Source organism: Paramormyrops kingsleyae, chromosome 19 (assembly GCF_048594095.1).
Source record: "Paramormyrops kingsleyae isolate MSU_618 chromosome 19, PKINGS_0.4, whole genome shotgun sequence".
NCBI lineage: Eukaryota > Metazoa > Chordata > Actinopteri > Osteoglossiformes > Mormyridae > Paramormyrops > Paramormyrops kingsleyae.
Genome location: NC_132815.1, coordinates 14,155,241 through 14,170,500, shown reverse-complemented (window position 1 = coordinate 14,170,500; position 15,260 = coordinate 14,155,241). Strand labels below are relative to the sequence as shown.

The 15,260-nt window shown below is 43.2% G+C and overlaps 1 protein-coding gene and 1 long non-coding RNA gene across 4 annotated transcripts in view; both read right to left on the bottom strand.

Annotated features, from left to right (window-relative positions):
• Positions 1-15,260, bottom strand: part of LOC111841317 (sialic acid-binding Ig-like lectin 16) — a 42,847-nt gene that overhangs the window by 10,377 nt on the left and 17,210 nt on the right. For 2 of the 3 annotated variants that reach the window (XM_072703198.1, XM_072703200.1), the window contains one exon: positions 13,590-15,254. The exons of the other annotated variant lie outside the window; for it this stretch is intronic. In XM_072703198.1, the coding sequence (XP_072559299.1) occupies positions 14,652-15,254 (603 nt within the window). In that variant the 3' untranslated portion in view covers positions 13,590-14,651. Of the gene's footprint in view, positions 1-13,589; positions 15,255-15,260 lie in introns of those variants that run through there. 3 annotated transcript variants of the gene reach the window in all.
• Positions 1,808-2,572, bottom strand: LOC140580849 (uncharacterized). Its single transcript, XR_011984034.1, has 2 exons — positions 2,455-2,572; positions 1,808-2,313 (listed from the first exon to the last, which is right to left on the bottom strand). It is a non-coding gene; the product is annotated as an uncharacterized lncRNA (long non-coding RNA).

The window sequence follows — 15,260 nt, the reverse complement described above, 5'->3', positions numbered from 1 at the left end:
AATTAAAAAGGTCATTGACAAGCATCATTGGATGCTTTTTAATTAGTGACACCTCTGCAATAACATGAAACATCAAATGCTGGGGGAGCAAAATGAAAGAACAGAACAAAATGAGTCAGTCAAAAATATCATGGTTCTTAATAAAAATCAAATGTCTGTGCGGAAGATATGTGAAGGTACATTAAGCATAGCTGGTCAATGGACTATTGTTATAAAACCAATGAATTTGCAACATTATTACAGAACTAAGCAAGTGTCCCAAGACTTTCTATGAGCCCTGTACTTTACCTAGAATGTCATGACAATTGTCTTCACCCATGAAAAACATGCTATTTGGGTTGTGAAACGCAACACCAGTTAGATCACGCCTCAGATTTGTAAAACTGGAAGGAAACTTTTCGCAACAGTGAGGTTCCTCTTAAAAACGAACGGGCAGAAGAGTGACAGGGTTCAGCATATTTCTGCAATGTTATAGCTGTCCTGCTCCTTGCCCTGGTCCAAGTGAAGTGGTTGTGAGGGTTGAAACGTCTGGGAGCAAATTCATTTCTGGTCAGCCATATACTGTCACAGCCCACCCACCTTCCTCCTGTGACGTCCTCACAGCCCGCCCACCTTCCTCCTGTGACGTCCACACAGCCCACCCACCTTCCTCCTGTGACGTCCACACAGCCCGCCCAACCTCCTCCTGTGACGTCCACACAGACCGCCCACCCTCCTCTTGTGACGTCCTCACAGACCGCCCACCCTCCTCCTGTGACGTCCTCACAGCCCGCTCACCTTCCTCCTGTGACGTCCACACAGCCCACCCACCTTCCTCCTGTGACGTCCACACAGCCCGCCCAACCTCCTCCTGTGACGTCCACACAGACCGCCCACCCTCCTCCTGTGACGTCCTCACAGACCGCCCACCCTCCTCCTGTGACGTCCTTACAGACCGCCCACCCTCCTCCTGTGACGTCCTCACAGACCGCCCACCCTCCTCCTGTGACGTCCTCACAGACCGCCCACCCTCCTCCTGTGACGTCCACACAGCCCGCCCAACCTCCTCCTGTGACGTCCTCACAGACCGCCCACCCTCCTCCTGTGACGTCCTCACAGACCGCCCACCCTCCTCCTGTGACGTCCACACAGCCCGCCTACCCACCCACCTCTGACGTCCCCACAGCCCGCCCACCCTCTTCCTGTGACGTCCTCACAGACCGCCCACCAACTCGCCCGCCCACCTTCCTGCTCCGTTACCTAGTTGTATTTAATTTAATGTTTTCTCTAGTTTGTTCTTTTTTTCCTGTTTGATTTTGATCCCTTGCCTCTTTATTTTAGTGGATTTTCTTTTTGTGTTCAGTTTTTTGTATTGCTGTGAACTGTGCTGAGGATCGTCTCTCCTTCCCTTTCCCATGTCCCACTGTAACAACTAGTTATGGGAGAAATGAACATGAAACTGGAAGCCATTGTATGTAAGTTGTGTTAAAAAAATCAGGGATGTCACCTGCTTATGTGCAAAGAGCAAACTGGAAGGTTGAAAACCATCCACACTAGTTGGGAAGCACCCACTATGTTCTGCAGTCACAGATTTTTATAAAACAAAAACATGTACAGTCCTATACATGAAATACGCACAATGTATACACAAAATGGACACATAAGCTAAACACCTGGAACATGTAACTGTATAATGACTGACAATAAGTCATACTGTAGTTCAGGTGACTCATAAGCTTCAGTATAAAAAGTTGAGTGTGCCCTGCCACACTGCCAAATAGCTTTTATAAATACTAACAACCTCATTAACTTACACTTACAAAGCATGTTCATTGCATTGCTTTTAATTTCCTTTATATCACAACAGAAACAGTCTAGATTACATATTACAACAGAATTTAAAGACACAAGTCGAGAAGGTGTTTTTCAATTTTTTTCCAATTCCTTAAAATTGAATTAAGCCAGCACAGAATTTCCACTAGGTGGCAGCATTTCAGTAGATTGAATTGAGGCAGCCAGCTGATCTTTATTTAGGGACACACAAGTGTAGTTCATCTCTGACCTGTTTCACTCGAACAAACCAAGCCGTCTGCTGTCACTGGTACAGGCAACTCTATGCTTTTCTCACAGGGGGTGACGGGGATACAGCCCAGTCTTTTGTGTATGCCTCCCTGATAATCTCGATTAACGATGTATACATGTACGGAAATGGAATTTCAACACCGCGGTAAAGTTAACTATACAGATGTAGCCACTTGAATTTTCCCCTGTTTCCATGGTGGGTCCTTGGCTGGTCCATCACAGGTCCCTGCTGGGTCCTGGGCAGGACCTTGACTGTAATGAGATCCCCCACAATGATGTAATGAACAAGGGGGCCGGCATGATCCGCCCCTTAACTCTCTGTGTGTAAAATACTTGCAATGATTTATCCATCCACCAGAGAGAGCAGTGATTGTGAAAGCTGAAGTGACTTACCTGAAATCTACGGTGGCCGAGAGAGCTCAACACGCTGCAACTTCAAGAAAACACATGCAAACATAAAAAAACACAACAAATTAAGAAAACGTCTCCATCAGTTTGACAACACAGGCGCTGCAAATACGGAAACGTGCTGCAAACACAAAAAACGTGCTGCAAACACAAAAAACGCGGTGCAAACACTAAAAACGCGGTGCAAACACAAAAAACGTGCTGCAAGCACAAAAAACGCGGTGCAAACACAAAAAACGTGCTGCAAACACTAAAAACGCGGTGCAAACACAAAAAACGTGCTGCAAGCACAAAAAAAGCGCTGCAAATAGCAGGCACCACAACGGAAATGTTTCAGGGGGACCTCAAAAAGTGACGAACCCATCTGGGAGCTGATTATTTGTTCAGTGGCTTTTGGTCAGAGCAGAGGTGTTGTGCGTGAACTAAAAGGTGTTTTTTTTTTTAACAACCTGATCATACGATTCATTGGTCTTTTGGATATTATTAGACTAATCTGACGAATCACACACTTAACTGTGGAACGTTATTAATTTAATTGGCAATAAATATCTAAATAAATATATGCAAATAAATGACAAAATTCTGCAGTGCTTCATTAATGGTTAAAATCAGGTCAAAATTCATTATAGATTGATGGAAAAAAATATATTTTACAATTTATTCAGACCCCTTAATAATAATGAACAACGGAATACAAATAAAGCATGCTAAAATCGGTAACATTGTTATTTTTTGTTTTTTCAGATCAAAATGTATTGTCCGTTCTGTGGCTTTCAGCGGCCAACTTTGCACAAATTTTGTGGCTCATGTAGGCGAAATGTTAGTTTTGTCGTGAAGAATGCCCCTAAACCTGCAGGTGAGGACCAGGTGTCATGCCAGGCTGTGCCCAGAGGTAATATGAACAAATAATCAGCTCCCAGATGGGTTCGTCACTTTTTGAGGTCCCCCTGAAACATTTCCGTTGTGGTGCCTGCTATTTGCAGCGCTTTTTTGTGCTTGCAGCACGTTTTTTGTGTTTGCACCGCGTTTTTAGTGTTTGCACCGCGTTTTTTGTGTTTGCAGCACGTTTTTTGTGTTTGCACCGCGTTTTTTGTGTTTGCAGCACGTTTTTTGTGTTTGCACCGCGTTTTTTGTGTTTGCAGCACGTTTCCGTATTTGCAGCGCCTGTGTTGTCAAACTGATGGAGACGTTTTCTTAATTTGTTGTGTTTTTTTATGTTTGCATATGTTTTCTTGAAGTTGCAGCGTGTTGAGCTTTCTCGGCCACCGTAGAAATCAGGTATTGTAACTCCACTGCAAAAAATGAAAATCTTAGCAAGTATAATTTTCTTATATTTAGACAAAATTCCAATTTCATTAATAAACTGACTATACTGGCCTGTGAAATTTAAGAAATTGTTTCTGTTGTGAGGCAAAGATTGCCTAAAACTAGCAAAATGTGTTTAGTTAATTTATTGATGAAATTAGAATTCTGTATTTTACTTCCCCCTTTGGAGATGAGGCGGTCCTAAGATGTGTGCAATACAATAATTACAGGCCAAAACAAAGTAATAAGACTGATATTGTCAAGCAATGAGGGACAGTGTGGTATATGAAAATTAAACAGATTGAAGCCCATTGAACTTGTTTGGCACATGATGAAAGATTTCATCCGCAAGGATGCCAAAGCAGCAGCGTGTCCAAGAGTTATTTTGGGACTAGAAATTCTGCAAAGAAGAGTGGTCAGATATTCAGCCAGAATTATGCCAGAAGCTTGCTAATGGCTACCAAAAGATTCTGGTTGATACCTGTTGTACTTGTGTACAGTACAGTATGTAAACTTGTGACCACAACTAAAATGTGTGTTTGTAAAGAAAGCGCCATCTCATGGTAACACCCTGCAAGTGAATAAATGGGCAGGTTTAGATGAGAATTTAGGCACACCCCCAGAAGGAGGGGGGTTACTCTCTTTGGCTGGCTTTTGGCAGGCAGGGGGAAATTGAGGTGGCTGCATCTGTATATGCAGCTTTCCAGCAGTAATATCTTTCAAGGTCCATCTATCCATTTTCCAGCCTGCTTATCCTTCTGGGTCATGAGGCAGGGAACACCCCAGGATGGGGGGCCCATTGCAGGGCACAAGGCAGGGAACAACCCAGGATGGGGGGCCAGCCCATCGCAGGGCACACTCACACACCATTCACTCACACACCATTCACAACTATGGGCAATTTAATAACTCCAATTAGCCTCAGCATGTCTTTGGAGGGAAACCAGAGCCGGAGGAAACCCCACGATGACACGGGGAGAACATGCAATAGTCGATAAATAGGCCAAAATTCCATTTTTTGTATATCAAATGGACACATCACAGTTATTAATGTATTGCGAGATCTCGCAAATGTTTATCTTTTTTTTTCCCCTCCCATGTCCGCTCCCGGGATCCGTACTTTTCAAGATCATCTACTATATATTTAAAAATCAGTTTAAAGTTTACCTCCACTGTCACGCCCCGCTCCGTCCGCTCCCGATGTGTGCCACGCCCACCTCGTTACCTCGTGTGATTCCCTGATTGTTCTTACCTGTGATTCGTTACCCTTAGCCTGTCTCTTGTATTTAGTCCGTGTCTAAGTCAGCGTACCCCAGATCTGTCATTGTATTGTCGTGTATTGTCCGTGCTTGTCCGTTTTTGGTTACTTAAACCCAGTTTACCTGAAGTCCTGGCTTGCTCTCCTGCTTCCCTGCTCGCCTCCTTCGCCAAACGTGACATCCACTGCTTTTGCATGAGTGCTGCATGTGTTCTTTGAGACAATCGTAATCATTTTCATCCTTGCTGTCAATGGTTTGTGAGAAATTTATGGTGAACTACCCAAATATTTATTACAACAAAATCACATCGCAATATTTGAAAAATTTCCAATACCGTGCTGTTGTAGTATATTATACAAAATATAATTTCTTGTTATGCTATCCTGACCTTGTTATGCTGTAGGGTGGAGTATTGGCTCTGAGGCTAGGGATCTGTTCCAGCAATCGGAAGGTTGCTGATTCAAACCCTGTAAATGCCCAGAGTGATTCTACTCTGTTGGGCCCTTGAGCAAGGCGCTTACCCTGCAATTGCTTCATCCTGGGTATGACATTAATCTACATCCAGCCATATAAGGAGATCCTCCAACTTACAGGGAAAATTTGGGGGTTGGTGGCAGGAGAAGAAAAACCTCACACAGGTCCATTCAGACTCATGTGGTGCTGAGGTATCGCCCACCAAATGGTTGCACTCAGGTTCTCATCCCTGAGGTGGTTTGTCGTGTGCTGGGTGCGGCAAGGCGCTGTACTCAGTGCATGCTCCTTACCTCTCCTACCCTCTGTCTGTTTTTCTGACCAGATCACAATTAAAGCTTGTGTCACTTCATTCGTCCACATGCCTTTTTTTACAACTGTGATGTAATAGGTCAACCGGAAAAAGCTGAAAGGGGCCTTCTGTTGTAGCGGAGTCAAACATACTTTGGTCAAGAAATCGATTCCCCTCCCATGAATGTATACTGGTACAAGGACGATTAAATGGCGTAATCGAGCTATAACCGTAGCTCGACTTAGCTGTGCACGTAAACATACTGACTGACGTCATTCCTCTTGTCAGCCTGTGTCCTTCCCTGCGCTAGAGCCTATAGGATTTTGGCCACAGTGGGATCGAGTGCAGAGAGACATATTTGAAAAATACTGGAACATACCCTTATCTCTCACTCCATCCCACTCCACTTTCGCAGCCTCCCAACTCTAACACATCTCACAAGAAATCTTACAAATCTATATTATTATAAACCTAAAATCAGTTACATCAAAAGCATTGGGGTAGTTTGCAAACCCTACAGACTATTTACAAGGTAATAAAACTGTACATTCATGTAAATGCGTGTGCAGAGTTGTCTCGCATTAAAAATCTCACGTCAGCCAGCTGACGAAAGTTAGCAACCCTGCATTCGCATACCCACTCACATCTTGAAATAAATCATTTCTGTTTGAATGTGGATTTGGCTGCTCAGTTATTTTTATGCCAGGCTACAGTTCAAGCTAAAATTAAAAGGCAATTCTGATTGGTTTCTTCTTTGGAGTGAGCGGTGAACAATTTTATTAAGAGTAGGGTGCAGGGGCTGTGAGCGTGGGAACGTACATCTCGTGAGCGAAGATCGGAAATTCTCATGGCTCCGTTCCGCTCACATGGACTACCAGAGGAAGTAAAACTTCCTAGAGACTTGTTCATTAAACTCTGACTGAATTAAATGACTTGGATGAGTGTTAACTGAAAAGTTTAATCATGACATCGCTCTGTACTGGGTTTCTTGTGTTGAAAGATGAAGCTGAGAAATGTAAACAACAGTCTGCAAATGAGCAGGCAGCGTATTGCAGAAAGCAGAAGGAGCAGGTTAAGGAAATAGTGGCGAATGTGTTTCTTTGATTACAGTTTTAGCAAATTAAAAGTTTGGGTGCAGCTGTGGGGGGGGGGGGGCAAGACATACAGTAGGGGGGCAGCTGCCCCCTCTTGCCTCCCTGTAGATCCGTACACTCTTTATACCCACTATAGCTAATTTTACGTTTATAGTGGAATAATATAGATTTTCCGTAAGATTTCTTGTGTGAGCCTGAGAGTCTGAAAGCATGAGTGTCACGTCAGAGGTGTGATAGCTGGCAACCCTACTGTACACTGCTCAAGAATTGTGAGAGAAAATTGAGATCTCAGTTTTGAGTGAAAAAGAATTGTGCAGCCCTTCAATCAGGTGCAATTGGCCCGCTGTGGCCAATTAAATTTATTTAATAGATGCTTTGAGAAAGCAGGGTCATAGTGGACTGGTGTGGCTGACCACAGCTTTTTATCTTTCATGCGGTGATATTTCACACAGTGGGGTAGTCGTGTACATCTGTGTAAAGCCCTGTCATATCACACTTTCACCGATGTCCTGACTTCCTTCACCCCATCGCCCTTCTGTTCACTGTCTGCTTCTGTCTGCCCTGGTCTCTGCAACTTAAGCTGCCCAAATCACTGAAACAAATAAGGCATGGAGAGAAATTTAACTGTAAATGCAATCTTAGGTCCTGCAAAATCTTAGCTGCAGCGTTGCAGTGAAACGTGCACTGCATAGAGAGCCCACAGCGCGAGCCTCCCGTTTGAAGTTTAACCAGGCACATGAATGCCAAAGTTAAATTAGTAGTGAATGTACAGTAATGTATGCTAAGTAAGTAATATATGTTTTGTATGGTAATGGCAGTTCAACAGTTACTCAGCTTTGAGAACCAGCGTGCAAAGGCACTTAATTTGGATATGTTTGTGAAACCTTTTGTTGCACAGCACAGTCGCCTTAAGTTATCTTTAAAAAATGCGGTCAGACATGAGCAAATGGGAAGTGCAGAGCCAGCCAGAGCTTTCTGCATGAACACTGATCTGTTGCTCCTATTGTCGATCACGATAAACTTGGGGAAGTGTGCATTGCAATTTTTTTGTTTGTTTTGGCACATTTCATGAAAAGTTCTTAAAATGTTCTCAAGATTATAAGAGCATTTCTCAAAACAATTCATGCATACAGCAAAGCACTGTACCATATACCATAGCTTTGCAAAAGCCTGCACTTACCCAACACAATTAAGTCATGTCTCAAAAGCAAAAAATTCCACCAATGGATTAGTCAGCGCCACCAAAATGAAAAGTACAGTAAAGAAAATCATTTCTCATTGCTTCACATAAATTTCCAAATGTCTTACTTCATATACACAAAGAGTTTTGTACAATTGTCATCATTTGGCATAATTTTCAGTTGCTTTAATCTTGTTGGTCAAAATAAATTAGATGTAGTTTCCCATTGTAATAATTTTACACCCCAAATCATATATATGTGTAATCATCGTGTAAGTCACGCCATGGAAAACAATTAACCAAGCTGTCAAAAGATATATTCCCTAAATTACAGTGATACAACACTTGTGTTTTTGGTTCCTGCAGTACATTTTCTTGTATTTGTGTTAATACAGTGCTGTGTGCTGCTTAACTATTTTGTTTGCTATCGTGTCTTGAGATCTGAAGAAGCGCCACACGTGATGCCCGTGAACTTCACATACTGTACTGTAATGCAAAGCCTTGTAATGTTGAAACTGGTATCTTGGTCATGAATCAGCAACCGTTTGCTAAAGAAAAATGATCAGTCAGTGACACTGAGAAAGTGGGATCCGACTGTCCTTCTGAATTGTGGCGCTCAGGAGCATATTTACACTGACATACTGACAATATATCTAAGCATTTTGACGCTTGTGGTTAAAACGATGCTTATTATAGAGCAGGACCGGTTGCAACATGGGGCAGTTGCAACATGGCTTCTAAAATCAGGAATGAGCTACAGTGATGATATTTATACTCCACATGCTCAGTTAGCCCCTCCTCCTTCCTGGAAGAAGGCAGCCACAAATCACCATTATGTCTGCAAAAAAAAACTTTCTTCTGGGCAAAAAAAATTATTTTATTATGATTAAAGTTTTTGTCATGCTGTCTAAATTATTTGTGTGACGCATTGTAAAGTCATATTTATTCAGTGTTTCCTTAGCTTCTAACATGCATAGCTAGCATGTGTCAAAGCTATTGTGTCAAGCTAACATATCAGGTTTTCTGGTGGCTGTCAGTGTAGGGACAGTTGCAACATGTTTTTGCAACCATGCCAACGTGCTGTTGCACTAATGCTGCATTTATAGCTGCCAAGGCTGCGAGTCTGATGTGGACTAATTTCCTTCTCTTACCTGCTCTCTGACACACACACATAAACCACATCACATGCACATATAGAAACACACTCACACAAATAATCAGTCACCTGCATATCCAGATGCACACATAAAATATCCCAACAAGCCTACGCTAGGTTAGTTAGCTTGTGCTCACCCAGACAACCAATCAAGTGTATCTGTGAGGATCTGAAAATGTAGGCTAGATTGTAACTTTGGTTTTAGCAAAATATGCTGCCCTTAATTATATACTAGTATTTTAAAATGAAAAAAAAAATAAAGGAATTAAAATCAGGCCTGAATTTCTACTGTGCGGGGGGGGGGGGATGCTGTCTTAGACCCCACCTGGACCAGGCCTGCCTGGTTGGCAAACTGCAGGGGATCCAGGGGGTCTGTTACCAGGGTCTGAGGCTGTTTCAAAACCAGCCTCTCAAATGTCTTCATATGTGAAGTGAGAGCAACTAGTCTGATGTCCGTAGGGGAGCTGGAGTGTCCCATCTTTGGGATGGCGGCCGTACAGGATGCCTGGCAGAGCTGCAGCTCCTGCAGACGCAGGGAGGGTAGAGCAGGTACTGAAGGACCCTGCAGAGCTGGTTGGCTCATGCCTCCCACATCCTCAGGCTGATTTCATTGGACCCCCCCCCATCTTTCCCCAGCTCTCTCCTCACATGGTCAGTGGAGACAGACAGACTGAAGCCCGTTTCATACTTCACATTCCTCTGTGTCGTCACGACTGGCATACGGGGGAGTGACGTAAATTTCATTATTGTTGGTGTCCTGTGTGTCTGCGGGCTAATGACAGGGGTGATTTAGTAAATGTGTGGCCACTACAATTGCCAGCCCACATGAAATGCAGAAGCATAGAAGTGCGGCCATAAAAGGGCCACAAAGATTACAAATGACCTCTTGGCAGCTGAGACTGAGGTTTGTGTGATGGAAGCCCACTGCAAAGCAACGGTTCATTTTGCCAGGAAACATCCCAAGGGCTCCATTCTCTAGAACAGAGTTCAAGGAGTCAGATATTTTGTATTATATGTCAAACATACAAATATCAGTACATGTGACAGTGTCCTGCAATAGCTGGGGTATCAACTGTTAGGAGCCCCTGGTCTGGGGGGCAGGGTTGGGTATCAAGTAGCCAAAGGAACCACACAGGAACTGCAAGGGGAAAATGTCACCATTTATTTAGGTTGGTTGGTGCAGGACAGTACATGCAGAAACCAGGAAGGAGGGCAATTAGGGTGGCACTAAAAACAAGAAAGGAACAAATCCAGACTAACACCGGAACAGATCTGATCTATTCTATCTATCCCTAGTCAAAAAGTACAGAGGATTGGTGCTCGCCCACTAACCTAATGTATCTAGACATAACATTTCTATAGGCAGCTGTAAGTGTGTGCACATTCTGTCCCCACCAGCCGAGGGGCTGTGAAGTGCCATACCATACTGTACCATACCATACCATACTGTACCTTACCGTGCCATACCATACCGTACCGTACCTTACCGTACCATACTATACCATACCGTACCTTACCTTACCTTACCTTACCTTACCTTACCGTACCATACCGTACCGTACCGTACCGTACCACACCTTACCTTACCTTACCTTACCGTACCGTACCGTACCGTACCTTACCGTACCGTACCGTACCTTACCGTACCTTACTGTACCATACCATACCGTACCTTACCGTACCGTACCTTACCTTACCATACCATACCATACCTTTTTGCAACTGCTTATCCTATTCATGGTCATGGGGGGGGGGAGTTTGGAGCCTATCCCGGAGGCTAGGGGCACAAGGCAGGGAAGAACTCAGGATGGGGTGCCAAGCCACTTCAGGGCACACTCACACACCATTCAGTCACACATGCACCTCACAATGCTTTTGGACTGTGGGGGGTCGCCCATTCACATTTACTTAAGTATGAAAATTGAGTACTTTTCCCACCACTGTGTGTGGGTCAGAGGGATAGGATGCAGAGCCTGTGGCCGGAAATGTGTTGGTTCAGGTCCCATGGCCAGCAGAGTAGTGTGTTGGGTATTTGAATGAGGCCTTTAAACTTTACTGTTCCTGGTTCTGGCTGATCCTGCTTTCGCATTTGTATGTCACTTGGGGTAAAAGGCTACACTAAATTTAAAAAATGCAAATACATTAATGTCACATTTTTAAAATGCATTATCTGTTTCAATCTACATATATCTTACATTCACATAAATTTACACCTTGCTATAAGTCTGGTGCTCCCTGTCTTGCTGTATGACTGTGAGACTTGGATGCTATCCAGTGACCTGAGACGAAGACTGGATTCCTTCTGTACTGTGTCTCTTAGGAGAATCCTTGGGCACTGCTGGTTTGACTTTGTGTGGAATGAGCAGTTGCTAGAGGAGTCCTGAATGAGGCACAGTACCTGCATGGTGAGGGAGCGTCAGTTACAGTACGGCACTACGGCCATGTGGCGCGTTTCCCTGAGGTTGATCCAGCTCGTAGGATCCTCATTGCTGAGGACCTGAGCAGCTGGACCAGGCCAAGGGGACGCCCACGTGACACCTGGCTGCGGCAGATGGATGGCTATTTCCGGAGGGTGGGACTGGACCGTGTATCTGCCTGGGGGGTCGCCAGGAGTTTCGCTGTGTGGTGGGTGCAGAAACGCGCTGCATCAGCGCATGCTCCCCAACATGACCTGACATAAATCTTTCCAGAACTGTAACATGCAGTAGTGGTCAGAATTATTGGCACCCCTCAATTGTTAGTACAGAATGTAGAATATTTTCAGAAAGAAATGCAAATGAATCAATTTTATATAATCAGAATATTTAATAAAACGTCCAAGGTTGCAGAACAACAACAACGAAAAAGTTTCTTATAGTGAAATAAAAAATAGACATAAAATGTATGCTGGACACAATTATGGGCACTTTTTGTGATTTAAAATTATTTCCTCAAACAAACTAGGAAACAAATAAGACTCAGCTGTGCTTCATCTTTAGTGTTCACATGACCTGAATTAAGCAATGAATTATGGTTTTACTGCATAAAAAGGGGCTGATTGCTTCCAGTGTCTCTTCCACAATGGCGAAGACAAAAACGCTGCCTGACAGCAATAGAAATACTTTTAAAAAGCATAACAATTCCAAAGGTTTCAAGGCAATCGCCAAAATACTTGAAATCCCTGTTTCAACAGTTCATAACATTATTCAGAAGTTTCAGAGTCATAAAACTGTAAAGACGCTTTTAGGACGTGGTGCCAAGAAGAAACCAATGATAGAAGTCTGCGAAGGTTGGTGGGAATTGTGGAAAAAGCACCACAGGAGACATCTAAAGGACTTCAGGCTGACCTGGAGCAATCTGGAATGGTGGTGTCCACCCATACCAAAGAAAGCAGGGCTCCATGGCTGAAGGCCAAGTTTTTTTCCGGTGGCTGAAGTGCTAATCCTGCTATCAGCCCCCAAATTTTCCCAGGAAGTTGGAGGACCTGCTTGCAAGGCTGGATGTTGATTAAGGTCATACCCAGGATGAAGCAATTGCAGGCTAAGGGCCTTGTTCATGACCCCAACAGATTACCATTACTCCTGGCATTCATGTGATGCAAACAAGTAACGATTTTCCATGCTATTTCTGCAGTCGGCTTCCATGTCCAATGGTTCCTCAGAAACTCAACTATGCAGAAACTGGCTTTTTACACAATATTAACCAAGTCATGGTACCACAGTAAGTCAATAACCAATAAAGGGCTCTGGATTTCAATATCAATACCCTATTGAGATTTAAGAAGGAGGTATTCATGTTTGTCAGAAAGAAAATAGAAAGGAGATTAAAGACTTATGCATGACATCCATAACAGCTGAGGAGGAAGTATTTTAGTGGCAATATACACAGTACTCTTCATTAAAAAAATATTATTAATAATATTTTTTTTTAAATGAAAAGATTGTTAGGTTTTGGAATACAATTTATGTGATGTAACACAGGAAGTGCAATATTTTAACAAATACTTTCCTTGAAGTAAAAAAAGCATTTTATTGAATACAACAGAATCAATAATGCAGGACGTTTCATGTAAAACTGTTAAACTCCAAAGCAAAGTATTGATAAAGACAAGTGTCAAATATACAAATTCCTCATACAATAATTAGAAGAAGGCAGTTTATTGACAAGCAATGTGTAATTTTATCTAATGAGATCATTAACAGGATAATTTCATCAGTGATGCTTTGCTGCCAGTGCAGCAGAAAACACCCAGTAAAGGAGACCGACTGGGTCAGAGGGCGGTTCCTGGGAAGGCAGAGAACAGGTGTACCACTACCAGGACCAGAACCTGTCCTGCAGAAACATCTGAACCCAGCTCCCTGCTCAGTAACACTGAAGACCGAGGTAAAATTTGACATTGTTTATTATAACACCAAATATAAAAAGTCAATTCACTTTGCAAAAATATGTAATCCCCCTTTATACAAAAACAACCCCAAAATTATGCAAGGTCAACAGAAAAGCCTCAGAAAACCATAAGGAATGAAGAATGATGGCAGGAATAAACTGTGAAGATGACTTTACCATTTTATCCCCTTCAAACAAAGTGCAAACCTTAAAGTTTGTTTCCTGTTCTCCTAAGTAACTTTTGTTTGCACATTTCCTAGGAAGATTTTCATTGGTGCGTTTAATGTGGGAAAAAATCAGATAGGGGAGAAAACACAGACCCTCACCCATACTGTACATATATACACACTATTTCCCTTTAAAAGTAACAAACCTCAGAAACACACAAGAACTGCAGAAAGGTGGCAGGAATAAAACAAACTTGAAACAACTTGAAGACTGTTTACTCTTCTCCTAAGTACCTTTTGTAAAACAAATATTTCACTGCAAGTCATATTGTGTTTGATTGGTATCTGACAAATGAAATTTGAATATGATTTGAATTTGTTTGTGCTTTTCCGGGGAAGATTTTCATTGGTGCGCTTAATGTGAAAAAAAAACAAAGACAGATCCTCTGCTGGCAGCCCATAGTCCTACTCACAGCTGCTGAGCTCCTGCAGAAGGACTGTCGCTGACCTTAAAGAAGCCCAAGTCCGGCTTTGTTAACACTGCCTGTAGCTGGGAAGCTTCCCCCACGTCCTTCATACACCTCTCTCTCGACCCCCTTCTGTGTCCCCTTTACTTAAATGAGCTCTTGTAATAAAATCAGTTCCCCCCAAAATCCTCAATACAGCCCCTACTTTCCTAAATCAACAGAAAACACTCAAACACAACTACAGATCAGACGGCATCTGAAGCTGAAACACTCACATTCTGCATCCTGCCTACACGTATTTTGACTACAATACCCAGCATACATATTACTGATGAAATAGCTCCTCCTATTATTTTTCAGGAGACATACATTAGGCTTATCACACTAACACTTCATGCTGTTGAGGTAGCTTTCCTACTGAGCACTTTAGAACTTCCTCACCACTGCATACTCACTCTCATTTCTGCCATTTTCTTCTAAGATCAGCGGGTTAAACATGGCAGCATGATGGTCTTGTTGATCCTCATTAGCACCACTTTGCCGCTTATTCCCAGAAGCTTCCACTGTAGCAGACCTCTTGTCTGGACCTTTGGTGGACAGCTGATGGCAGATGTTCCCATATGTTGCTTCCTCCTTTGGTTCAGGTGTGTTCAGCTGATCATCCGGCCCTGAGCTCTTCCTGTCCTCCATGGTCTCTTGTTCCACCACGATTTCAATTTTTCTCTTCTGGCTCTCTGTAGATTCTTGGGCTCTGAAGCCACATCCAGATACATCTCCACTCCCTTGTTTCTGGATTTGCTTCCTCTTAAAACTGGGTTCAGGACTGACCCCCAAGACTTCAACATCCTGCTCCTGTTCCTCCTGGACCTCAGACCTCATATTTGTACCTTCCAGCTCTTTCTGAGTACTAAGCTTGACCTCTGCATACTCAGTTTTCTGTGAACTCCCTCGGATGGTTCCTGTTCCCTGTTCAGTCCATCCGCTGTGGTCAATGCTGGCATAGAACAGCTCACAACTGTCATTTTCACACTGATG